This window comes from Lethenteron reissneri, chromosome 30, assembly GCF_015708825.2.
Source record: "Lethenteron reissneri isolate LAM-NWPU_2019-01 chromosome 30, ASM1570882v1, whole genome shotgun sequence".
Lineage (NCBI taxonomy): Eukaryota > Metazoa > Chordata > Hyperoartia > Petromyzontiformes > Petromyzontidae > Lethenteron > Lethenteron reissneri.
In genome coordinates this window covers 3,945,973-3,973,940 of record NC_083808.1, presented here as the reverse complement: position 1 = coordinate 3,973,940, position 27,968 = coordinate 3,945,973, and the positions used below count along the sequence as shown (strand labels likewise).

General features: G+C 46.8%; 1 protein-coding gene across 2 annotated transcripts; it reads right to left on the bottom strand.

Annotated features, from left to right (window-relative positions):
• Positions 1-64: 64 nt before the first annotated feature.
• LOC133349422 (ataxin-7-like protein 1) lies at positions 65-27,825 on the bottom strand. Of its 2 annotated transcripts, XM_061562839.1 has the most exons (11): positions 27,661-27,825; positions 25,280-25,348; positions 24,108-24,212; positions 23,028-23,253; positions 21,517-22,745; positions 21,003-21,085; positions 17,630-17,847; positions 13,366-13,540; positions 12,311-12,432; positions 9,314-10,415; positions 65-3,749 (listed from the first exon to the last, which is right to left on the bottom strand). In XM_061562839.1, the coding sequence occupies exons 1-11, from the start codon at positions 27,755-27,757 to the stop codon at positions 3,732-3,734; spliced, it is 3,444 nt and encodes a 1,147-aa protein (XP_061418823.1). In that variant the 5' UTR covers positions 27,758-27,825; the 3' UTR covers positions 65-3,731. The 2 variants fall into 2 exon arrangements, with proteins under 2 accessions (XP_061418823.1, XP_061418822.1); XM_061562838.1 differs by having other exon boundaries at positions 65-10,415.
• Positions 27,826-27,968: the final 143 nt, after the last annotated feature.

Here is a 27,968-nt window from a genome sequence, read left to right as displayed (position 1 = left end):
CCTGTAAATAAACGCATGGTGCCAATGCACGAGACAAAAACAGCGTCAGTTATAAATAGGCATATAAATTTTATTTGCAGAAGGTCATTACAAAACATTAAATTGTACATCTCACAGCTCAAAATTGTATTTTCAGTCAATAGTATGACCCATGACATTAAGGAATATAGCCAGTTTGTTCGTCCGTTCCAAAAAAGCATTACAGTATACAACACAGATTGTGAAAAACCCATGAGCACCCCCCTAATCCGTCGTCCGTTTTTTTTGAAAATATCACAATGAGATTATCAATCTTGGACACCCGACTCTGTAACGAGCGAAGGTGGCGCATAACAAAATCGCACCAATTTTTGTACAGATTTACCGAATGGAAAATAATATATCCCCCCCCTCCTCCCACCAAAAAATTCCCATTGTTCTGCATTTGACAAAAAAAAGCATGCACTACGAAAAAAGTCAAAGTGTCAGCATTGAAAATTATTTAAGCATTTGCCGCTTGGATGTTCCACTTTACGTACAGTATCCGCAGAGTCCCAATTTTTTAATATGTATGTACATGTTGTCATGGGTCGCTGCCACAACGATTTAAATAAGGCATAAACTTGCACAGAACTGATAATGCTAAAATAGTGCTTATAAGTAGGCAAAATTTTGTTTCTCTACAAATTCAAATGCAGCTATATGTACACATAAAAAGGTACAGTTTCCTAAATTTTAATTTATATTACAAAACAGACAAGGTATATTCTATATACCCATGTATGGCTGAGTTAAGGGACCGTTGTTTTATTTTTTGAGTCCATGGCTGGTGTCTGCGCTGAGCCAAGCGGCGAGCGAGCACGTCACCGAGCCCACGCGAGCGGCAGTTTCCAGATCCATGGATGGGATAGGCGCAGTACAACTCCTCCTATACATCCAGTGGTGTAAACTTTCCACTGTATAATCTCGCTTTTCAAAAAAAATAATCCGATAATAAATAATAATAAAAAATACAAGGAGAGAGGAAAAAAAAGCATATCAAAGGATTCTTCATGGTTTGAATTCTAAAAATCATGACGTTAACCCTCTGTGCAAAAATACATTTAAAAATATTATTTTTTCTTTACACTGTTTGCGCAAACGTGTGCACTTAAATTATAAAACATTTACATCATACGATGAAAGAAATGTATTCCTAATGTATTCAGCAAAAAATAAAATGTTTTAAACGAATACTTTGTTTTTTAGTTTTTTGTTTATTTAAGCAGTTGCACAGCATGCCTGCTCCATTTGTAATCCAGTCGAGAGGGCGGAGAAATGAAAAACCCAAGCAAAAAAAAGTGTCACCTTCTGATCCACGTTTTGCCAGACACAACTTTGTCGTTTATGGGTGGCGTTTGCAACTTGAATGGGGTAGGTAGCTGCCCTATTTTGACTGCGTAATGTTCTCTATCAGTGGCAATTGGCCAGCTCTGGGTTTTGGTTAGTCAATGGCATCTCTAGAAAAAAAGTGCACTTAAAAAAAATCACAGAAACAAAAATACATGAAGTTGATAACCACCATCAACACCTTGCATGTGTATAAATCATGGGCGTCACAGTTTTCAAAAGGTGCATAGGACTTCCAGGAGAACGGAGGTGCGTAGATGGTGGAATACCACCACATTGTGACCGGGCAAGTGGGTGGGACTAAAATGATCGAGCTCAGGAGTGACTAATTAAACGGGCATCATTAACATCGGGAGTGTCTGGGTCCGGTGACTAAGGGCAGAGTAGAGTGCATGCGCACGAGAGAAGTTAATGGAGTGCAGTCAAAAAAAAACACACAGCACTCACGGCAGTCTATTCTTGTAGTGATAAACAAAGTGTTGCTGCTGTTAAACTTGCGCAAATTTGGGACTGGATGGCGATGCTAACCAGCGATTTAAGAGGAATCCTATATGGCACTTAAAAATTAATCCATGGTCACCTGCTGCTCTACTCAAAATAAAAAAAGTGCACCTGTGGCAGACGATTTTCCACCTCGGGGTAGGAGTTTAAACGGTGGCTTGTGGAAGGTCATTTTTTTTTTTACGACACATTCCCAGGTGACGCTAAGGCTCGGTTGATGAAAGCATAAACACTACAAAGTGATGTCACAGTTTGGCATTGGTGTTCTGGCAGATATGTACTTAGTGTTCTCTTGAAAAATGTAACAAAACCCCGAAGGAGTTTCTACCAAGTAGAAACTTAGAAAAAAGGGGTGTGTTGTCTTGTCCTGATTTTAAATTATTCTCCCTTCCATAACAAAAAAAAATCAAACACTAGGTCCAGCAGTAAGCAAAAGCAGTCCACGTTATTGTTCTTACTTGTGACAGAGCATCCTCAGCACCACAAGCAATTGCGTTCAGCTCAAGAGTGCCACTCGGGATTATGGGAAAACAAGGTCTTGTGGGTCGGGACAGAGCTACAGTGAAAAAAAAAAACACCCAACGCTCTGTATCATTCAGAGTTGCCAACACCACGTTGCCTCCACCACACACAAAAAAATCGGACACTGGGTCGCCAACATCATTGCCTCCCGCCCCTATTGCAAACGCCAAACTGAAAACGTCAGGGTTTTGGAGTCGTCAAAATGTTTACGTATCAAAAAAGGGCTGTTGTTCTAAAAAAGGTAGTTAATGTTTTTAGAAAGTTATAAATAATGGCATTGTTGTATTTCAGCGTGAGAAGGTATTTATTTCATTGTCTTTACAACTTGGGGACTTTGCTTAATTTGTAAATTTCAGCAACATTTAAAGTGGGAAAAAATTCATTACAAATGACTACACTGTGCAGTGTAGTTCATGTTTCTAACCCTGTACTTAAGTTTCGTTTGACAAACACAATTGCGTATAAATTAGGGTTTAAAATGGTCACTTGCCATTAAATTATTTAAATTCAAATTTAAGGGATGCAAAAATAATGCATCTATTGTAAAAAAAAAACCTAATCTGTTGAGACACTAACAGTACTAACAGCCAGCACCATTAACGGCTACGATTTGTTCCACATTGAGACTTTAGAGGCAGCTGTGTTAGCAACCCTTTATGATTTCATTACTTATCCTCGCTTGACTTTACTGCATACGCATACCACCGACCGGTAGCGCAACCTCCTCCCCCTTGCACCATCTTCGTCGCAATCCTGCATCACGGCGTAACCGCACAGCGTCGCACGCGCCCGGAGACGCAGTCAGTCCTTCGTGCCGTTACCAAACCAATCCCCTCCTCGAGGCCAGCCCGTGACACCCTTACGGTTTTGGGTCGGACCGGTCTCACCAGAATCTGCATAGAGCGGATATTGACACATAACCAGTGGAACACTTCCTGAACTGTTGCTTTATTGTCCACGGACACTCCACCACCCCCCCCCCCTCTCCGAGTCCTTTCTCTTACAGCAAAAGTGCTCGGGTGGGAGGCGTCTCGCACGTTTGGTTTGTAGCCCCTGACGAGCCCGAGACCAGAGTCTCCCCCGCTTGGATGCCCTGAACGGCGGCGAGTTGGCCGGTGACGCGGCCGGCCGAGGGGGCTAGCCAGCCGGGCTTTCTGGCACCGTCTCTCTCGTACCGTCCGATTTGAGTCCAGGATGTTAGGGGGGGGGGGGGGGGGGTCGGCAGCACCGCCTGTCTGGCACCGATGGGGTGGCGGGATGTGAAGGCGCCCCTCCGCCGCTCCCCCAGGCGAATGCCGCTGGCCTCCACGGTGACACGACCAACCGGCACACGGTACCCTTCACCGATGGACCTTGGCCTGATAAACAATGTCCAAAACGTAGGCGAGAGATTACCAACAATGGTAAGGTGGCATGACAAACGTCAACATGTGCCAGGTGACCGCCTTACACAAGGTGTCATTTCCTCCCCCACCCACCCAAGATTGACTGCCATATCAAGCACACTTTAGCATATTGTATTCAAAAAACAAACATGCCAAGTTTGTTTGCCACTGTAGGAGAACCAAACGGCAACCACTGAAAAAATGTTGCCACTCTGTAGATGTACCCCGGCAGTTAAAAATCACTCTATAAAACAGCATTATCAGTAGATCTTTTTTCAGAACAAGCCAATTAAAAGTCTATGAAACTGTGCACAAAACTGGCGTTTGTATTTTATCATCCCGATTGTGCCATCAGCATCGCGTCAGGAGACGTCATTGGTGTTTTGGAACTCTCGCGCAGCCTTGTGCATTAAGCGAGCAGCTCGTGGAAGCAGATATCACACAACTACTTTTAAAGGATGCCCTCAAGTGACCGTCACCAGCCACGCTAGGGGGCAGCACTTTCCCATATTGCTCTGCTACAACAAAATCATACCATGGGCAAGTTGAACAAATATTTTTAATGGTCAAAGCTGGAATTTGGGCAAATAAAGTTAAAACCAAATTTAAATTTAGTGGGCATTTCGTGCAGTCATTGGCAACTGGGCTGAGACGACTGCTACACTTCAGAATGTAAAAAAAAAAACATTCATTTCGACATCCAGATTCAAACACAGGCTCAGTCCTGCGATCTGTGCCAACGGACCTCTTTAAAAAAAGAGACCAGAAATAAGAGGGAGACGCAATCCAAATATTCAACAGCCCATATAGACAATTACTCGGGGTGCCCTCTGAAAAATCAATGATTCAACAGGCTTTTAAGTTACAATTAAGTGGATATTTCAGTTATGCGATTGGAATGTCACTCCCGTAAATTTCCGTGGGTTGAAATCAAAAGGTGCTGTAATTGGCCTGAAGGATGGTTTTGAAGTATTTTTCCTCAGAATTTGCATCTGTTTCCCACTTGACGTGGGGGTTATTTGACAATACGTCACCATGCTGGATAGTGTGATTTGGGGAAAGGGGGAGTGGTGGAAAACAGGATGAGTTCAGATGTCATCTGCCATGCCACCAATGACACCCGTGGTCAGGAATCACTCAGATCACCAGGTTCACATAGTGCAGCGATTCACATCACTGCACCAATATTCCACCACATTTTCTTGGCGAGTAATAAATATTAATTAGGTTTCGAGGCCACGGAACACACACACTGATCTGCCAGCACTATTTGAGGCCAATGCATGGCGTTCAATTAACTTTTTTTATATATAAAAATAAAATTGTATTGATTCATGAATACAATGTATCTTACGTTTGGATTAGAGATGTCTTTAGATTTACTCACCGATTAATATCGGTAACAAGCATCGAAATCGCGTGTGTACGAAATGATTAGAGGTCGCATTGAAAGTGGAAAACGGGATTACGTCACCTCTCTAAAAGGAGGCTACTACATTTGACCACGACTGCCTCTCTACATACAAAATAAACACAAACGTTGGGATGTGGACACTAACTAAAAAAAATCCACTTTCCATTGTGGGATGCCTTAAAATTCCCTCAAGTCTTGAGACCACTTTGCAAACCCAAATAAAGTATGCCTATGCATACCCATTTCCCCTCGCGCGTACATATACAGTACAACCCCCGTCAATCCATTCTGGGTAATGGGAGCTAATTCGACTGCCATGCTGGTCTGTGCGGGTAGGTAAAAGGGCAGATGAGCATGTGTGGATGCAGAGAAGTATAGTACAATGTATTGTGCTGTAGGGACCTCTGCTGGATATCACGTGGCAGAGCCCAGAGCCACCTACGACTGCCTGGCGTGCAAGATTGGTGACTGATGCACGTGCACTTATCCAGGCGCCAAGCCTCCCTCGGCTTCCGATCGGGAGCATTCCAGGGGACGGGGTCATAGGTCGTGTGTTTGCACGCACGACTGCTGAAAGGTCAATTCACAACTCAAAACCTGTTCAATGTAAACTGCGAGTTAAAAAAAGTGCAGTCGGTGGCTTCCCAATAAAATTTAGGAGGCAGTGTAGAGTGGTGCTGATCGTTCTAAAGCTCAGAGGCAAAATGTGGAAATTCCACATCCATATGATGGGGGAAGTTGTTTCAATAGGAACAAAAACTGGTGACCTTTCACAAAGTGGCACTCGGATTTATTGACCCCAGGTAGGCATGGAAGGCTGAATCCACACACTCGGACAAACTTCCAGATGTTAGGTCGTGTTGACCACGAGGTTTATAGCGATTCAACTTGGGTCACAAAATGGAGATAACTTGCCATAAATTTGATTTAAAAAATGAAATATATTTTTGCCAGTGGTGAATGTAGCGTGGCCTCTAGGTGGCCGGTGGAGTCAAATGAACCAATTAAAAAGCAACATACATGAATTGAAATAATCGGTCATTAGAAGGCAGGAGTCGGACAAATCATGAGACTTGTTAATAAAATCGACCAATGGATTAACGATTTCACATGCCTAACCATCGAAAATTGGAGGTAGCAACAAGCATGCTTTGTCACATCAACCTTTGGAGGTGGCTCGAGTTGGGGGGTGGCAGGGGGCAAGGAGAACCTGGGATCGATTCAATTCGGGCGCCTTTGTATTGAGTTGGTACATTCTCCCCCTGTTCTTTCACGAGTTTCCTCCAGTTTCCCCATATAATTAGGACAATGTAAATCTCAGGTTCAATTAACATTTTTTTCTTTGAAAAAGCCACAACTTACTCAAGTAGCAATCAACCCCCCCCTACTGGCAAACTAATGCCCTCGCCAAGCTCGGTGTTAAGTCACCTCGTGCTACACAGAGACAGCTGCCAAATGGGATCTGCGCTCTGGGATGGTTTCATTACAATGAGAGGATGATTAAAGTTCATTGATATATTGTATTCACAATAGCCTAGTTCATAAGATCATGTGAACCTCAAGCCAATTTGAACGCACACTTAAAGTTAGTTTGAAGTGAAAACTCGCAAAACAATCCATTGCTGCAGAATTTAGAAAACCAAAAATGCCTTTCCCGATGTTCACATCTCATTCGTTTCTCCGGACACCCGTGCTACCACCTCATCACAATCGCCGTGACATTTCTACCAGCAGTCACCGCAAATGACAAACACAAGCGTCATCTCCCAGCCAAGCCGAGAGTAATGTCATCCTTGATCCTCTTCCCACCAAACTCCAACCACATACTGCCGATTCAATCAAGTACTATACACGACCAGATTAGTCCAATGTCTCCATCTCGTCTTCTGGGTTACAGCTCCTCTGGTCTTCAAAACTAATGCTGTTAACCGTTTAACCGTTTCAAGATGTCTGCAAGTTGCAGGGTGGATCCCGTTCACTGCAGAATCTCGGAACGCGCAAGTGGTTTCCGCGTAAATTTTATTTCGGAGAGGCATGACCATGCCATTTTTTGAAGGAAATTTTACTCACCGCAGAACTGTAGCGTCACGACCGCACTCTAGGATAGCAGTCGCCAAACTGTGCCAGACACCCTCCAGTGTGGGAGGGCCTACCAGGTACGTCATAGGAATGGAATTTGTAGAAAAACTGATGACTTACAAGGACGTCATCGGAATGGGAAAGTTAATTCCACCCTAACTATTAAAAAAAAATCAACATCACTGAAAATCCGTTCCAAAAAAGGCCAAAAAAAATGGGTCATCATCTCCAAGTTTTACCCACACCTCTACCGACATGGTCTACATGACCGAGCACAATCTGGCTTGCACCGAGGTTATTCTAGACTGCTCTCCTACCTGTGGCCAATGACCAAGCATCTCTCTTACCTCCTATTTCTCCAAGTCCTAACCTACCTGGCTGCTTTAGACTCCAATATCAGCAACCTCACCGTCCAATTGCATACCCATATTGATGTGGTCTCATCCTCGGATCAACAATTTCTCCATCTAAACATCACCAAAACGGAACCAAAGCCTTGGCAGAGTTGTGTGCAATCTTGGGAGTCGTCATTAATCCCCAAGTTCTCATTCAACTTTGCAGACCTTTCCATATCTGCAACTGCTTCCACACCTGTCACTTTCTTGCCTCCTTCCATCGCAGACTCTCCATCTATGCCTTCTCTATCCCAGGGTCGACTTGACCAATTGCAACCATCCTCCACGGCCTCCCTAAAACCCACAAAAAAGACCTAGAAATCCGAAACACTGCCGCAAAACTCCTTGCCCACATGACCACAATGCAGTTCGTCGGGAACTGGTGGCCTTTCATAATACTTAAGGCTGGTAGCTTTTTTACTTTTACACAGTGCACACATTTGCGAGTAAAAAAAACAACTTTGTTTTCCGGCCTGCACACATTTTTTCCTGTTGCAATTGGATTTTCCCTTGTCACCTCACCAGGATTTCAATCCACAGCTGGAAAACAAGACCACAATCACCCAAATCCTCCATTCCCTCCCACAAGCTTTCACTGCAGTGTAGAGTCGACTAACGGATGACCTTCATCGTTTTCACAATCCACCACGTACGCGTCTCCTCCTACCGCTCAACTCGCCCTCCCCCACGTGCTTTCCACTGCAACCAAGGCTCTCACGCAACCCTCCGTCGATTAGTTCCTTTGACGCTACATACCTCCCCATATTCCCTCACTGAAGTCATCCATGTCGACTCGCCTCTCCAAGTCAAGGTTCTTCCTTCCAATATTAGGAAGCCACCTGGGAGCTATGCACTCTCAAATCTAAGGATTGAAAACTGTTTAGAACTGCTGTGTGTGTTCAGTTTGTCGTCCTTACACCCCCACATCTACGACTAGAACGGTTGACTACGTACGGTGCGAAAGAAGTCCATACATACAAGAAATTGCATCTCCACAAAAAAAACTCCCCATTGCAATGTTTCCTGTGATGCACATCACAATTGGGGTCAATTACCATTGGAATTGCATCATTCATGATGAAATTGATTGCAATCGCAATGTAAATTAAATTTCAGCTAATAATGGCGAGTTGTAATTAGTTGACCAAGCATGAAGCATGTCCCGCTATTTTCCAGTCTTAGGTGGAGGAGCAGAGTGTCTAGGTTGGTTAATTTTGGTTTATTAGCACTCTTGAGAATCTCTTGAAAAAATATATTAAACATGACTATTCGTGTGCCGCACATGACAAAAAGGTCTAACATTAAAAGTTCAGCACCGTGCGTTTGTCTGTGTTGGATCACAAAAACTGACTGACGATACTTGCAATTGAGTGCCCCCGTTTGATGCCTGTGGCGTGGCTGACAAATGGCACTGGAACCCACTTGCGGCTTGGCCAGTCACGCGTTCCAAATGGACAAAATAAAATTTGGTACAATTTTTTGTTTTTACACCGGATTCGATTATAGATTCCACGACTTCGAAAACCGATTTTTCGAGTAACTACCCTAATTGAGTCACAACAAACCAAATTGTCAAGGGCCGTGTCGCACTGCCTCGAAGCGCGCTAAAGCGGCACGCGGCGGCCAACGCGAGTGGCAGAAGAACGCACCTGCTGGACAATGCTATTGTTGGGCATCCCCGAGATTGACGGGCTCTTGCCGTGCACGCTGTTCAGGCTCGACGACTTGCAAGCCTTGCTCGGCTTGGGGCTGCTGGGCGCTTTCCGTTTCCTCCCCTCCGCAGGCTGCGCGGTGGTGGCGGTGGCCGGCGGAGGCGCAGGCGGCGGAGAGTGAGCCGTCGTCCTCCTGCGCTCTTCCACTCGCTGCTGCGGGGGTTGCCCGGTCCTTCTCCCGTCCTCCCCGTAGCAGCTCGGCGGGGGCTGGGACGAGCGCCGCCGGTTTTCCTCCGCCTGGTGGTGCGGCGTGGGCGGCGGCGGCGGCCGGGCCACCCGCGAAGGCCGCCTCAGGTCCTCTGGCTGGTGGTGACTCGCGGCCGACAGCGCTGGCGGCGCCGTTGCTCCGGCCACGTCCGCGGAGGAGTCTATGCTGCTTACAACCACGCTCATCTGCCGAATCGAGTCTACCCCGGTCCTGCCCGCCGTCTCGGGCTTACCACCACCATTGCTGGTGCTGTGACCACCGCCTCCCTGGCCGGTGAAGGGCGGCGAGGCCGGGGAGAGGCTCGTCGAGCTGCCGCCCCCCGGCCCGACGGCCCCCGCACAGTGTTGTTGGCGTGGCGATTCGGCAGGCGAGCACGACGGCGACGAGTGTCGCACTTTCTTCTCGGTCACGCCGCCGCCGCCATCCTTGAGCTTTGCGGACTTCCCGAGCCGGTGCTTCGTCGGCCGGGACGTGGGGCCCGTCAGAGCGCCGCCGCCAGCCGCCGGGATGGAGTGCGGCGGAGCCAGCGCGTGGGCGGCGGGCGGCTTGAGGCCGGTGCCCAGCGCGGGGTCGAGGAACCCGAAGGTGGCGCCGTGCGCGCCGACGGGGAACGGCACGCCGGAAACCGACGGGGGTCCGCCGACGAACGTGGGCTCGGTGGGACTCAGGAAGGCCGGAGGTGGACTGAGCAGCATGGGCGCGTGGCCCGCGACAGACGGCAAGTACGTGGGGGGGAAAGAGAGCTGTGGGAAGCCCGCCGAGGGCAGCATGCAGCCCAGCGCCGGAGGAGGAGGGGACGAGACGGTGCATTCCGCCGCCGGAGGGATTTTCCTGGAAGGAGAAAGGAAGACATTAAGATGGGGAAGTGGCCATCTGGCTCAAGAGCTTAGAGCAGACAAACCATGCCACAAATCCTAGGTACATTATCTACAAGCACTTTAACTATTTGATCTTATTACATAAAACACAAGGCAGCCATGCAAAGATAAACGAGCAAATCCACACGTCTAACTTGTCAATAAAAACTGGCGATGTAAATATCAATCTTGATTTGAAGCTTTCGTGATTGCAGGAATCCATACTCTTTGGTTCTTTCGGTAAAGTCAAGTAGGTAAAAAAAAATAATAGATCACGACGTTGATTGCAACAAGCGACCGTCTTCAGGTGAAAGAATCAGATTCTTTTACCTGAAGACGGTCGCTTGGTTGTTGCGATCGACACTTCACGATCTATTATTTTTTTCTACCTACGGTGACTTTACCGAAAGAACCAAAGAGAGTATCAACGCGTGTAAATAAGAATTATTAATCAAGAGGAGGTGGTCTAAGTGGCTCAGAGGTCAGGGTGCTGAGCTGGCACTACAGGGGGAGCCTGGGTGCAATGCCAGGCTTCTGCCACCTGCAATTAAATTGGGTTCTCAAGTGTAGCAAGTTGACACATCTCTGCCCCAGAGTTACCACTGATTGCACGAAAGAAAAGGCATAATTAAACAGGTTTCTGCACTTAAATTTGGCAAAATTTAAAAAGTTGCAGGTTTATTACAACAGATCTATTGACGCTCATAAGGCGGACAGTGTGCCCTTTACTGTGTGAAGCATAAGCTTATTTAAAAAAGGAACGAGAGGTAGCTGTAAACCTCCACATTCGTGGGCTGCTCTCTCACAAAAGGGGGTCGGTCGCCACGCCAGGAGAGATCCGAATTAGATACTTCATCGAATGACATAACACCGATGGCACAATCGCAATAGATTTGGGGTAAAGTACATTTTTTTCAAATTTTTTTTTTTTAAACCAAGGTCAATCCTCACAACATGGGATATGATCAACGGTTCCAATTTCGTCCATATTGTGAAACAGAAGCAATGAAGTTGCAATTTAACCCGCGATGATGTGCAACAGAATGCAACCAAGATACATGCAAGCCAGCCGCACAGTCGAACGTCGGATTAATGGACAAGCATTAATTGTGCCAATTCTGCAACATAACTTTAATTAGTTTTTTGAAAAGTAAAATGCCTTCTTGGAAGAGTTTCATTGCCAATTTTGCCCCAAAACCACAGATCTGTAGTATAGTGCGATTGGGTAGGCATATTTCACCGCAGCCGATTTGAAGCGCCAGGGTTATGTGGTTTCCGAGAAAATATTTTAAGTGACCTCGTACAGATGATTACAATATGCGAAGAGCATAACAAGAGACCATTAGAAAGAGCACAAGGACACACGGTCCAGTAGCGTAGTTGGCATGGGTCCTCGCGCAAGGAATGAAATGGGACCCTGTGTTCTACCACCGTCTCACTCTCCCCCCGGGTCCCCCGACTGCCGATGACGTGCAATGCCAGCGCGCATGGCCAGCGACGCAGGCCAAGGTGTCTCATGGGCAGTTTACGCAACGCGCCTATCAAATCACAGCCACACCGACTGCAGAACTGGACACTGCTGCTTCACAAGTCTAAAACAAACAAACAAAATCTGCCACCCTCCACAAACATCTGCATTGCCTATGCCCAAAAGCAAGTATTGCCAATGCCTCTAGCCAAACGCTAGTGCTTGTGTCCCCACCTGCCTTCCGTTCCGTCTACCCACCGCACCTCTGTATTGCACAGCACCTGGGCCCCAATGCTGTCGAACCGCCTGTACATTAGATGGCCCATGCCATTGACACAGTTGTCCATTGTCTGATTGGGTGTGTGAATAAGTGCAAATGGGACAGCAGTGCGAGAACTGACCGCCACAGCTGGGCGTTGAGGAGCCTCTCCGTCATGGAGGTGAGGGCGCCTCTGCAACGATCCCACCTCCGGTCATACGCATAAAACCTGCTGTCCAGCCTCCGGCTCCCGAACGTGCAGTACTGCGGCACAAGGAGAAATAATCCAGATGACGCGGCACTATGCGGACACGGAATCCAGCAGCTCCCAAGCGTGCAGTGCTGCCGCACAGAGCAATACAATATCATGAAATATGGATTTACATGGCGTACAAACGTGACCACATCTCACGAGAGTGCAAGGAAACGGTGGCCATATTTATTATTCGGAGAGAAGCAGACATTCATTGGAAAAAAAGGGAATGTCTTGAGCTTGGACTTGACCAGAAGCAGTTGGTTGACAGCACAGATACCTGGGAAGAATGGCGTTCCAGATTATGGAGGCAGCAGAGGAGATAGAGCGACCTCCCACTGAGCAAAGGGTTGACTGTGGGCTTCGACAAAAAGCCATCGTTGCTGGAGTGGACAATGCATGGAGGGGAATAGAGAGAGATGAGAAGTGAGAGCTATCAGGAATCATAAAGAAGAATAAAGCGAGATGAGAAGAGAGGTAGGAGAGTTCATACAGGAGGGGTAGAGATGAGGGAGCGGAGCGTCAGGCAGGGGCGAGTTCATGGAGGACCTTGAAGAGTGTGGCCATTAAAACGCGACCACAGTAACAAAACTGGTGTGTGTATGATGGGGGGGGGGGGGGGGGGATTCAAGACTGCAACATTTGCGATGCACAGGCGTCTCATGTGCTGGAGGGCCACGTGACGTCATGTCACGTCTCAAGACGTTATGACATTATGTGGTGTTGTGAACCCGTAACATGTGGATGTGACCGTGACTAAAATATGGCCCACGTGCTACCAATGAAAAGGTTTGCATTGCTTTCAACGCAAGTAACCGACTGGTAACACATGCTGGCTGCACAGAAAAAAAAAATATGTTAATGCGAGCGGTACTGCGGGTCACAACCGGATGGCCGTATTGGACCGGTGCATGCGTGCGCGCTTAGTGGTTTCACGTCGTTACCCCATGCGGGCGAGGGTGGTTGCCCGAGTACTGGCAGTCCAGTTTCTCGGGCGGCTCCGCATTGGGCCCTTCCTCTTCCCCGTCGCTCCACACTCGGTTGCCGATGTCCACCGAGAACCCCGGTGGGCTTGGAGCCGGCTCCGGGGGGCCCGGGCAAGACGGGCTGTTCGAATGCCTGCGGGTGGGAAAAGGTTCAACCGAACGAAATCACGAGTCTGACCGAGTGGTTGTCCATTTTGCTCTGTTGACTTTGTTGCAGCGTTTAGTGGTGCAGAGTAGAGGGGATCACCTCTGTTAACAGTACAAATCACTTGAGTGTAAAGTTATCGCCCCCTATTGGCAAAACACACGCGTCTATGAAGCACTGCATGGAAATCCTTGTGCCATAACAAGAATGGCGCCAATACCAAAATGTTGTAGTAATACAGTTGTCGGTGTGCTGCTTCTAGCTAAACTAAAACGGCCACAATTCTCCAGTTGGCCACGTGCAATACATAAGCAGTATTAGGTGAGGTCACGCGACACCAAGAACATGATGGGAAAACCAATGGCAAGCACAACAGCGCCTTTTGCTGTAAAACAAAACCTTTTGGGCTTACTCTTAACAAGAAGGCTCGCCATGACAAACGATTCAAGCGTATGGCAGCCGACGGTCATCAAGATTCCCAGTGGTCACTGCAGTGTGTATTAAGTTCGTGTTACTAGATTAATAAAAATGTGTCCGTGTATGTGTGTGGGGGAAGGAGGTGCAACGGTTAGAGCACACGATTCACAAGCCAGAAAAGGCTGCAAGTTAAAATCGCAGGTGGTGACCGACTCAACCCGTCACCCTGCAGGGGCTGACAAAAATAAAAAACATTTAATATGTTTCCGTACTTCACATGTCGTTACATCACCAAGTGCGTATAAAATGCTATAAAAAACGACATGCAAATTAAGTTTCCACAAAATCTAACAAGTAGAAAAAACTATACCAATAAATACAATGTCACAATAAACATTCGGTAGATGCCCATTTAGTCATAATTCACACGAGTCACTGACCATAGAGAATTTGAAATGTTCAGTATTTTTTTTATACTTCCGAGTTCGTAAATGCACCAAATTATGGGTCAGGCGGACCCTTATAGAACTTCAGCCCCATTATACCAAAAGTTCGCTCCACAATGTTGACGGTGGCACGACGCACCTGCGGTTGCTGATGTTGTTTGCCGGAAATTTTTATTTCAGGTCAGTTAGCCTAGCCGACAACTTGGAGTTTACCAATTCTCAAACGTGCAGAAGAATCTGTTAATCATCTTGGTCTAGTCGACTAAAGCAGTCAACGGTTTAGTACACACTTGGTCATTACAATGATGCATTATCAGGCCAGCCAATCAGTCAACTCGGTAAATCTTTTTATAGACACTATAGCCAATTATAGTATTACTAGTCTTTTACCCGCGGACGGGCGTATTTCAGTAAATCTGAAACTTGCAAGCAAAAAGCAGACCCTGACGTGATATTCATTGCATCAATTCGTGTGCAATTTGTAAGGCCGCGGTGACAGACTTAGTTCATTTAAAGGTTATAATCCCTTGTTCATCATGACGTCCTTTTTGCTTATGTGTCTCAATAGCGTTACGGAGATCACGCGACGCGAGGGTTCTGCCTTTGTAGTGAGGGTTGTAAGTGAACGCCGAGGAGGGGGCAGGAGGCGCCTCACCCCCCCCCCCCATGGAGCGACGTCAGCCGCTAATTATTATTAATGGAGGGGGGTCCATTTGGAAGACGTCACCTGTTCACAAATATTAATAAGGGGGGCTGGCCGACATGCGAGGGACACAGACATTCTTGGCTCATTATTGAAGTAAATGGTCGACCTTACTTTGTGCACTTTAGATTCTAATAGTGTTACCGAATTATTCTTAACGTGCGTCTTCATGGTCAGACTAGAAAACTTCATCGTCATAAATCAAGCACCTTGTGGGTAGCAGTAGTCATCAGTATCCATGATGATTTTAATCCACCTCAGCCACCATTGACAAAAATAAAAAGATAACAAATATTTGTCAATAATTACATTGACAAAATTAACCCTGCTTGCAGTTTATTAAGAGCGCGTGCCAGGATGTTTGGCTGCAAGGTAGACAAATGCGAAGGTCTATTAAATTGTGGAGCAGCTACTTGTCTGGAATATCCAGTACTCAACATTCAACAGGTAACCAGCATACATCTCAGAGCAAAGAAGTTTTTCGTGCTTGAATTTTGCGCCGACTGAAGGTGCGCGTATGTTTGGAAGCCCGAACAAATAACAATTTCGAGTCCAGACAAAAATAGCAAGGAGTTATCATTTTTGTAATAAGTTTGGAGCGAGCGAGCAAGATAGTCTTGCAACATGATGTATACAAGTTAAACTAACAATATTACTAAGAGCCTAGAAAGGAATGCCAAAATTAAGTCAGATTCCAAGGTATTTGGATACAAGGATGGCAGGAAATATATTGCCAGCAAAGGTCCCATGTATGAACATTAATACCTGACAACTAGATTAACAATTCCGAAAGATGTCAAGCATCGTTTTATTTTCGCACAAGCCATCGAGATTCCAAATGTTAAATATCTCTGTGCAGACATTCACGTGATATTGGTCAAGATTGAGTTGGCACCAACAAGTAAATACAACTGGATGCCATTTAACAGAAAATATGAATAGCGACTAAAATCTTTACATGTACAGGCCATTTTTGTCAATCCACTGCTGCAAGGGGGTATCCCTCCAAGCCTTGCGGGTTATACTTGACCCTACTTCAAGAGTGCAGGTTGGTGAAAGTGGGGGAGGGGGCAGAGTACAGAAGAATTGATTTTGCTGCAATGTCCTCTACACCTTTTTTTGCACGGTGGTTACTAATGCAAGTGCTATCCAGGCTCAAACCTGCTTGGCTCTAGAAGGTCTGACAAAATTGGGTACATTCCGATCTTGCACGTTGTCGTACTAAATAAACACTGAATTCGTGTAGAGCCAAGGACAAAGCTCTGGGTGGTACACCAGAAAAATAACAATCTGTTGCATTCAGATGTTTTCCCCAATGCACAAATTGAGGTCAGCAAGATAATTTTTAAACCAAAAACCGTATTACTCAACTTGTAAGTTCAGCGTTTGCGATAGCGCACCGTGGCCTAGTGTCAAACACTGCCAACAAATCAAAGACGACTCCTGCAGTAATTTCTCCAACTCCCCCCCCCCCCCCCACCCACCTCTTTCAAACCCATAAGAATGTCAATGGTGACCTTGAGCAGTGCCCGTGTCTGTGGAATGGGGCATTTTCTCAAAAGCAGATTTATATATCAATGGGAGGTAAACCAAGTAGCAATTTGTGGACAGTATGCTCAATAAAGGACTGCGGGGGTCATGTAGACGTTGTCAAGGTGCGAACGAGAAGCCGGAAAAAAAAAGTGTGCTCGAATACTTTAAGGGTCGGCATAGAATGAGCCTTGGGTCACTTCCCATCGCTCCCCACTTTGCATAACATCACCTGCACGGTCCATTTCTTTGCATCTGCTATCAAGACACTCATTTCATCGTCATTACATAATCTCGAATGGACCACTGCAACGCTCCTCCTGTTAACCTCCCAACATGCCTCTTCCAAAGTCAAGGGGGATCCAAAACGATTCTGCCAGACGTCACCTACACCTAATAAAAAAGAAAACCAGTCACTCCAATGCCTTCAGTTTCTCTCAATCCATGCCCATGTCAACTGCAAGATCAATGTCAGTCTTCAAGATCCTCCACGGACTCGTATCCACCTACTGCTCCAATGTCATCTAAATTCTACTCTCCAGCAACAAAGGTATCCTGTCAAAGCCCTCAGCTAACCTTCGCTCAAATGGCAGATGCATTCTATGCTGCCTCCATTGTCTAGGATTTCTCTTTCTCCAGCCGTCTGTACTACAGACAGCAAAAGAAAGGACTTGAACGAGGGGAGCTCCTGTGTGGCCGAAGACCTTCCCAATTTTTGCTCTTTCTCAAAGACCCTATAATCCTCTCAACCTCCCTTGGCATGTCCAATATACGACTCCAATTGCTGGGAGTTCCTTCAGGAACCGAATTCCTCCCAGCACGTGGTCCTAACCTCAGACATGCCGATCAACAAGTGGTAGAACCCCAAGACAGAATTACAGCACAACCGTAAAAACCTACAGGAGTACTTAACCGAGGACCTAGACACGTGCACCCAGCATCAAAGCTGGTGGGGGGGGGGCGCACCGCAAGCGTGGCTACCTGGTGATGGTGCTGGGCTTGGCACGTGCGGGAGACAGGGTGGAGGCGGGCGTCTGCGCCGCCCTGTGGGGCGCGTGCTGGGCGGCGGAGTCCCGCAGCGCCTGCTGCAGCTCCTTCTCACGCTCGCGCTCCCGCGACTGCGCCCGGTGCTCGGCAAGCAGCGTGTCGAACTGCTTCCTCCTCCCCGGCACGGCCCGTCGCTGGCTCAGAGAGTGCGTCTACATCGCGACACACAAATCACGCATCGCCACGTCTACAAATGGGTTTTGCTCTTAAGTAGCAGTGGAAGAACATAAAGGCACCGCAACAGTTGATTCACCTTCGATAGATTTTCAAGGCGAGGAAGAATAAGGCAGTTTACAGTAGACTGGAGGATAGGTAGCCAAGAAGTCTGTGTCGAGCTGGCACATTTAGCCCCTAGGTTCGATCCCAGGTTGTCAAGTTGATGGTCCAAGCCTGGTCAACAATGAGTGCCAAAATGCCAGCTCCGAGATCTAACCATTTGAATGTTACAGTCATGCGATGGATCAGGACTGTGGCAGGGTAGGTCGAAAATTCCTGCACCCGACTGTGGATTAGAAGTCACTTGGGAGATTTTAAAACAAGGTGGCTCCGTCATCCACTTGCTTGGGCCATTCTGGTAACATGAAGGGGCTGCAATGCTCTGCAAAAGTTCACAATATAGCATGGGTCTCATAACATGGATATCCGATAGCAGTCGGAGAAAAGACAAAAAACTTAAAAGTAGGCATGTAAATCCATAATAGATTGTAAATGTTGTCAAATTTGCTCTCCAACACACTGGTGTTGTACTAGTAACGCTATGGCATGTTCTGTTTACGTGACAAACCTTCCTTACTGGCTGTGTCGGGTGGTGGTGGGTTTAACGGACACATTTACGCAATCAAACCCAAAAAAACTTGTATTATGGATATTTGTCGAAAGACGGCATGCTAAACTAGCAATGTATGGAGAATTAAGTCCTAACAATGCACGAACAAAACATGGGTGGGTTTAACTATGCATTGATTCAGCGACTTGAGGCTTGCGATACATACATTTCAACCGTTTGTAAAATGTTTTTTTCAATGGGTTGATTTAACTTCACTTGTGTTTGTCGTGGTCAAATCTCGTAAATCAAAAGTTAGTCTACTTCCCTGTTGTCCAATCAAGCCCAAATTTGCACATGTACCTCAGATCCGGAGACAATGCATGCCTGTATCAAAATCAATTAATTGCCTCATTTCAAGCAATTACAATTTTTGTATGGACGGCTTATTAGTCATATTTTTGTGTAGGTCAAAAACACTGCGGTCCCTAAACTGTGGAATCGGTTCACACAAAAAACACAGGCGCCGCGCGTCTCAGGTGCCATTGACAAACTTCTCAATCGAGAGTTAAACGAAGTTGTTAATAACACCGTCGTGTAAAAAAAACTTTTTTTAAGGAGTTTATTTATGCATTTATGTGGACTATATGGTAGTATTGGTACATCTAGGTTAACGGAGTAAATTTTCACAACATGAAAAACAATAAAGGAGACCATAAAACACGAGGCAATAACGGCTTCGAATTGCGACCATTGATCGAATTGGGTGGAGGGGGGGGGTGACGTTCATATTGTTAATGGGTTCACGAGAAACATGCAGCCACAGGTTTTGCTATAATGGTGATAAAAGTTTTAAAATGAGTCACGATTGATGCAATTGCTGGGGGTGGGGGGGGTGCGGGAAGGAAAGGATTACATATCTGGAGTACAGTATATGGTAATATATAAAACACAAATAAGTGTCTACTAAAAAACACTATTGGACCAATGTTTTCCGGTGGTATTTAGCTGAAGCGGAAAACCCCCGACCCGGTGTTGCGTTCCAGTCTCATTTGGCAGCCGTGGCCATGTATAGTACAACAGATAAGAAGCAAAACAAGCCATAGGGAAGGAAGAACAGACATTATAAAGGGAGGTAAGGGTTCGATAATGAGCAATATTCCCAACTGCAGCATCAGCAGAAATGTATTTGAGGGTTGGAAAGTTTACGTTGTCGAACAATGGAAGCCGGCTGGTGGTCATGCAGGGTCACATTACTTATTGCACGATTTTACATTACCCAATAAGAAAAACAATGAATAACGTTAAATAACAGGGGTGTAATCTTTGCATTGCTATTTAAAGATTTTTGGGGCTTACAATTAAAGGCATTAAATTGCCTAAGTGACTGTGGTTATTTATACAAATTAGTTGTAGTAAGGGCAGAAGGGGAACTTTGGCTCAGTGGTTAGTCTCCCAAATTAAGTACTAACCAAGCTCACTTGGCTTCAGGAAATTTGACCAGGCAAGGTGCATTTATTGGCGATTTGGTCCGAGGCTTTTATAAACAGATTTAGGTTTAATGAGGTCCCAGATGGTGTTGCGGCAACTCCTGTAAGAACATATGCTCCAATAACTGTTACGTTTAAGGCAGGTGTAATGGTTTTTGCATTTGATTGCGTAAAAATTGAGTCGTCTTGCTGCTCACGATCGGAGTCCGAGCCTCCTTTATCCCAGTAATAAATAATAACACCCTTTTATTTTACCCAGGAATGCCTCACCGAGTCTCACGATCGATTCAGGAGGGTCCCTGCATGGACACGTTTGGCCCGTTCCATTAATGAGTGTTTGGCTTCATGCGCAAACAACTGGAATCAGGAGCAAATGCACCAAAACACGAGAGAATAACACTGAAAAGAGGATTAATATAAGAATCTATTGGTTGTCCTACCACCTGACAGGATTTATAAATGGCATCTCAAAAGGCAACTGCATCTCAAGACGTTGACCAGAGCAACGAGCAGGGTCACGAAGGATTTTTTTAAAGATAATACGAGGTGAAAATGTAGTTTGATGTGCAGATGCTTATGAAGCCAGTGGAAGGACTTGATGCGATGGTAATAGAATCCCTTTTGTAAGCGAGAGTGGGAAGTCAAGGCTGAAGTTCGTGAGCTAAGCTGTCCGAGTCACAGAGATGTGATGCGGCAGCAATAAATCCGAGAAGTAATAAAAGCCAGGAGCAAGGATTTCATAAACAATTTCACTATTTGGCCAACCATGACTAAACATCACCACCACCACCAAGTGGAGAAGAGACAAATAACAGGCAAAAATCGACTGGAACACCTGTTCTAAGATCAGCTACATAAATTTTATTTTTGCAAAACCGTTAAGCTGGACGAGGAGCTGGTGGGCGGGGGGGGGGACACCTACGGCCCACGACACTTTCACACGGCCTTGTGTTCAAAGCTGGAGGTCGACGATCTACCAGTGAAAGCACCTTTTAGGTGCACTAAAAATCGGCTACGCGGAGGGGAATGTTTGACTTGGGATGCAGCCGCCTACCTTGCAGGTCAGGGAGCGTGTGCATTGTCTCTCCGACTGGGGATCCCACACTCCACAATGGCTGTTTGGATCAAAGTCCCGATCTGTTAAATAAACAAAAAATAAACTTCTCAAAATGCAACAGAAGTATAGAGTCAAGCTATGCATTATATACAAAACAGAAACAAGCATGCATAAATAGCAATCGTTTACACATTTATTTTGTATTTTTGTTGTAGCAATAAGTCAATGACAGCAATTATATCTATACCATATAAATATTTTAAAAATGCAACTTTTGATGTGCAAAAAAGAAAAAAATAGCAAATGCACGGTCAGAATTCTTGAATAAAGCAGCAAAATAACTATATATATAAAAAAAAGTCTACTTATTTAACAGTACTTTGCTCCACACCTGATTTAAGTATTAAATAAAAAATCTAGACCATCCCATAATGTATTTTGACAAAGTCCAAAAGTCAGCACCTAAAATAAAAAGGTGGCTAGGGGGGGGGGGGGGGGGGTAGGGCCTCACCTTGCAGCCGCTTGTACGTGGAGATCTTCTTCGTTCCATTCGCCTTCTGGCTCGGCTCCAGGGCGCCGCTCTTGCTGCCGGAGGGTGGCTTGTGCTCTGGCGAGCGGGCCGCCGGCGTGGCCGACGTTGCCGTGGAACCGGGCGCGTGCGAGTGACCCTGGGCCGCCGGAATCCCGTCCGCTTTGTGTGCTGCCAGAGAGTTCGTAGACTCCTGAGCAGTGGTCAGCGAGGCAGAACTCGGCCTGTGCGGGTGACCCGGCGAGGGGGGTACGTGCCGGTCGTGCGGGGACGCCTGTTGCTGTCCCGCCGCGCAACTCGACGCGGCTTGCGCTTGCGAAGCAGCGGCGGAGGAGGAGGCAGAGCCCTTTGCTTGAGCCGGCTGCCGAGTGGAGGCCGACAGTCCCGGGACGGGCTTGCTGTGCTGCGGAGATGGATGAGGGAGTTTCTGTGGAGAAGAGTGGGTCGGCACTTGCGACTTCGGCAACCCGGGTTTGTGCTGCGGCCGCTGCGGCGACGAATTGAGCAGTCCTGTTGATGCAGAGCCGGAGCCGCCAGACGACGACTTCGGCTGCGATGCAGCGTTCCCCGTGGGAGCGCCGGCACCGGAGTGGCCACTCGCCTTGTGCTGCGGGGACGACTGCGGCTGCTTCTGCTGCAAGCTTGTTGTCGTCGCTGCTGCCGCCGCCGCCGCGCTGCTCTTATCACTCTTGTGCTGGGATTGCGACAAGCCCGAGCTGAAGCCAGCTTTGTGCTGCTGCTGTTGTTGCTGTTGCTGCTGCGGGGATGGGTGCAGGGGCCTCTGGGCTTTGTGCTGGGCCGACGATGTTGGGCCCTGCGAATTCGGCTTGTGCTGCGGGGAGCAGTGAGAGAGTTTCTGCGGCGACACCTGCGGGTGCGCGCCGTGCAACCTGTGCTGCCCCGACGACGACTGGCACGAGCGGTGAGGGGAAGAGTTGGCAAGGCCGGCCCTATGCTGCGGCGATGGGTGGGACAGGCCGGCGGAGTGCAGCCCGTGTCGCGAGCACGCGGAAGATAAGTGAGCTTTGGAGGTCGGTGAGGCGGGGTTGTGTCCCGACGCCGTCGGCGACGGTGCCCTCTGCGGAGAGGTCGAGGGCGCCGACTTCCCACACGTGGACATGGACGAAGCGGTGAACATCGAGTTCGATCGGCCCAGGCCCTTCTCCGTCTTGGTGTGATTGGTCAGCCGCTCTTGACTGGACGCTTGCACGCTTGAAAAAAAAAACAATCACAAAGTGGACATTTTTTCTACTGACAGCTGTACACAAAATCTTGTTTAATTAAAAATTAGCAAATTCTCTTTGAACTGCCCACATCTATCATTTTTAATCCGAAAAACACATTTGCATCAATGCATTTATTTAAATCACTTCGCACATGGCAAGACCAGCAAAAGCTGCCTTTTGCACGCAATTACGAGAGTGCGCGCTGCAAAATCAGAGTTCAGCGTGAACTCGAAGATGGGGAACATGACCAGCCTCAAGTGTGCCTACCATTTTCCGACCGTTCTTTCCTGTGAGGAGGACGTGTTGGCTGAAGACCTGTCTCCGGGTTTATCCCTGTGTGGTTTGGGATGCCGTACACTTCCATCCGCCCCCCTCTGACTGCTGCTACTGTTGCTTCCGCCGCCACTCGATTTGTGTTTCTTTGGCAGAGTCTGAAGGTGAGACTGTGCAGAGGGCGACGTGGAAGATCTCCTGGGTAGACCATGTCTCCTCTCTGTAAAACACCACATGCGGCAGTTGAGAAGATTGTTTCCAATTGCCAAATATATTGCTGCTTTCTAGGGGTGGAGGCAGTGGCACTTTGGTTAATGCACCGCGCCAAGAACCTGGCAACCTGAATTTGATTTCTCAGGCATGGCCAACATCAGCTGAAACAATATTTTAATAGGTCCTGGGACCTTCCCCTTTACCAAGCCGCGATTACCAGCTTGGGTGAAGTATGGTCAAACAACCTACCATGAGTGGCATGGGGAGGCATTGAATTGATAAAGGGGTATTTTGTTTCACTTTACATAGTTGACCGTTTATGCCATTTAAATACTAACATTTTCACGACCGATCTTCTTTGGAGACTTTCAGGTCACAAAATTGGGATCTTGCAAAACTTAAATAAAGGATGCAATAAGCAATACTAGAGCAAGACATTACATTTTGGTCTTTCAATGTGAAGAAAATGACTCCACTCACCACGATCACTAAAGAGTTTAAATTACCTTAAAACATGTAATACTTAAGGATTGTTCTTGCCCCCTATGAATAGGATTGTATACAAAAACTGCTAAATTATTAAACTCCGCTTCCTGTAAATATAAAGCAGAACTCAATCATCTCTCCATATACAAATAAAACAAATTATTCTGTAGTTCAGCCTGTTAACGTTTCACACTAATATTATCAATTAGCATTGCCTAAGCAAGCAAATGCTGGACCAGTTTCACCCTTCAAAGTCTCATCAGCAGTCAGGCTTGATAAAAAATATATACTGCTCGATTACCAGATGTTACTGCAGGCCAGCAGTCAAGAAGCACAGGCTGTGGTGGTGTTCAAACAACCGACGATGCTACGTACCGCAGTGGGACTGGAAGGCTTGTGGTTTGATATTCTGCTTGCATTGATTGCACATCACCAAATAGAACTCGTCTTGCGCCGGGCAGCAACCAAATATATGCATATCTGCACGGACAGAAGCAACAATGGTTAAATCAGCACCGTCTCGCCTCACAGCAAGAGCAGCCATCGCACACACGCATAAAAGCACAAGGTATGGCTCGAGATGCTGCAAACATTTCTTGCAAAGCGTTAGGAAAAACCCTTTGCTGTAACTTCACTCCATTACAAATAATTTCATATGGTCATCACCCATTGATGCATCTACTGCTGGATCAAGACCTCGCCAAGCCATCATCATCATCTCACGATGCAAGAATCTACGAGAGTCTACAAAGTTCATTTCTTCACCTCAGCAGAGGTTGTCCTTTTGGGGAACGTTCCCTACTTTGGTTGCCACTACATCGTTAGTCTTGACCATTATCTCTTCTGGCAACGCGTCATGCACAAGCCTCCTCAACTTTCCTGAACGGTCAATCATGATGCCATCATATCTGCGCATCGTAGAACAGGATCAAAATGACAAAAAATGTGGCAGAGAGCAGGTTTGAAAGGCTTTGGAAAACTTTACTTAATAATGAAAATAAACATTTCGCTGTGCCTACGGAAGAAAGTTAAGCGGTGTACCTCAGCTGCCAAAATATATGGACATTGAAAAATAAAATTGAACAGAAGCTTAGAAGTATGCTAAGCAGCATAGGTGCATGTCTGGAGTTACTGGGTTCATCACCCTCTGGAAAACATTAAAAATGGATTGGCATTGCACAATGGAGCTTCATTAGGAGCAGTGATATAGTCAACGCTTCACATCAGCGGTGTCAGAAGCAGTCCATCTTTACAAGTTGAGCAATCAACAGGCGAGCGAGTCAGCACAGCAGTCTACTCTGAATTGGAGGCAGATAATGGGATAATGTATCTAGGGGAGAATGCATAATCGTCAATCTCAAATGCTGGGGGTAAAATTTACACAATTTAGCTACCCAAATAGGAATACAAAATGTTGTGGTCACGTAGGACCTGCTTTTGGCCTCGGCGACCAACGCTTGACTTTGCATAAAAATGAAAACGCACCAAAGCGGACAACTTGCAACACACCATCAATATAACACAATGGTATAATAACAGATCCGCACCGTCTCTGTTGAGTCTCATCACTTCACGATTTTTCCCCGTATCCTTGACGCTGTCGCTCGACAGTAACCCTGCAAGCAAGACGAATAGTGCACACACACATTTCATGAATTACACATCTCGAATAGTCATGTTTGCATATGCACATTCTCATGCACCTAAAAAACTTTAATACTGGAGCACCCCTACCATTTGAACAATATCTGCCACAGAGGAGTGTTCAAATTATATTACACATACCGTTGTGAAATACATGCACCCAGAACGTGCAGCAGGTATCAACTGATGGGAGGGATGAGGCGAGACACATTTTTATATGAACACATGGTAGCAGACACACAAAAAAACAGCGTTAGAGTTCATACACCAGGAGTGTTCACGCAAATGACAGGCCAAAGCACAATGTACAGGAAGAAAGACATGCTAAAGTGTGTGTAGACCTCGCATATACACTGTACTTAATAACGTGAATACTATACAAAGGGCAGGTCCATAATGTCAAACATTTAAACATAATGTACACACACGTGCAAGATACACACACGGGCCAACATTACACAATAATATCCATGTTAATGACCATCTAAACCCTGCATGGGACAATGACAGGGCCATGCAAAAATGTTCGTTAACACACACACTGTACACAAGAACATGCACATTAGTGATGGGCCATGCCGCCTTGGACAGTAAGAGAGATGGATAATGTTTAACATAGACACACAAAGACATAGGCAACAACAAGACACAACATGGTAAGCAAGGCTGCGCGGGACAAGACGAGAGACACGCCAAAATGTTCGTAGAGCAAACAAATACAGTGCGCTGCACGCGAGAGAATGTAAAGGAATGATAGGCCAAGTTCATGTTTAAAAACAGGAGACGTTAACAGTCACACGCAAATTACAAGCAGAGTTACAAGGAAGAGGAAGACTACATGTGCATTAGGACAAAGACACACAAACATGCACACCGATGGAACACGATGATGTACGCGGGATAGGAAAAGAAAAATGCATGGAGAGATGAGGACATCACACACCACAACAGCTACATTTGGTAAAAAAAGGCAAGACACGTTACCATGAACGTAATCAATACCACACAGATGATACACACTGTACACAAGAACATGAACACTCAAGGATAGGCCCAAGTTGCAAAAAATATAATGGGACCAGACAATAAAACCCATATTTTTTTTACTAAAAATACACTATGGAAAGATGCACACACACACACACTGTATTTTTGTACTTGAATTGACAATCAGAGCTTTGGGAGGGAGACATGTTTAAATGTGCATAGGACAGACAGCCCATCGCAAGTAACAATGTCCAAAATAACGACACACACAAGATGACAACCAAAAGCTGCACGGGATAGGGGATGAGGACCGTAAGAAAGAAGACAGCGTCAAGATGCAGAGAACAGACAAGATTACACACACACACATAGTAGACACACATACACAGTAGACACACACAGTACACGCAAGGCAGCATGGGGCATGGAAGAGATAGACATGGTACAAAATAAAATATGTAATAAGGCAGGACGGGCACACATGTTCAACAACACGCACACATCAGGAGGAGAGAGACACACAAACACAAACGCATGCATGCATGGGAGCAGAGCAAAACGCCTTCATGTGCACAGGGACATGGTGGTGGTGTGGTTAGACAGACAGACATCCAAAACCCAGCTTTTTCAAAAACACCACCTCTTACATCGGGATGATGCCACCGATACCAACAGCGACGGTTGTGTATATTAAAAAAACCCACCACCACCCAACGTGTACCCATTAAGGAAGCGACGGGCACATGTACAACAGATAACAAGACGAGAGAGACACACACACACACATGGGGGACACGGGGGCTAGTGGACGGACACACACGGACACAGACAAACGCGCGCAAAAAAATAACAAGGAAATTACATAAACGTCGCATTCAGCAACAGCAGCAGCGTTGAAGGGGCCCACGAAAAAAACCAAACAACATTTCGGAGGGGGCCCAGAGAGAAACATCCTCAAAAAGATGACGATGATGATGGTGGTGGTGGTGGTGGTGATGGCGGTGATGATGTGTTGATGGTTTGGTCGATGTTGTACGCCGCTGCTGCTGCTGCTGGTGATGATGCTAGGAGGAGGAGGAGGGCCCGGCACGCAGCTGGTGCCGCTTTTCCTAGGCCGCGAATGGGGGAGGAGGAGGAGGAGGCGGGCAAAGAGAGCTGCCGTGAAAGAAGCGGCGACGGGACCCACAAACATCATCGTCAACATCAACAACCACCACCACCACAACCAACACAACGAAACCAAAACCACCAACACCACCACCACCAAGCCCACCAACAACCACCAGCCGTCGCTCACTCTCGGTGGACGGAAGCTTGGCGGCATCGATCCAGCTCGACCAGGGCTGGCCCAAGAAGGCGTCCGGACTGGGCAGCCGATGTTCGGCTGCCGCCATGGCCGCGGTGTGAGTGGCGGGTAGGGGCAGGAGGGTTGTGAGGCAGAGCCTTGGTGGGGAGGAGCGGGCGGGCGGTGTGTGTGTGTGGTGGTGGTGGTGGGGGGGGGTTGGGCCGACACCGAGACCGCCTCCTTCTCCTCCTCCTGCCTTCTTCTCTCCCTCCCGCCCGCCCGCCGCTGCTGCTGCTGCCGCTGCCTCTTGCTGCCGAGGA

Excerpts from the sequence above, each read along its gene's own strand:
- LOC133349422 (XM_061562838.1), bottom strand. The coding sequence starts at position 27,757 with ATGGCGGCAGCCGAACATCGGCTGCCCAGTCCGGACGCCTTCTTGGGC. Across the intron at positions 24,213-25,279 it reads GATGAGACTCAACAGAGACG|ATATGCATATATTTGGTTGC; the intron begins GTGCGGATCTGT and ends CTGTCCGTGCAG. Across the intron at positions 23,254-24,107 it reads AGCCTTCCAGTCCCACTGCG|AGAGGAGACATGGTCTACCC; the intron begins GTACGTAGCATC and ends GGTGTTTTACAG.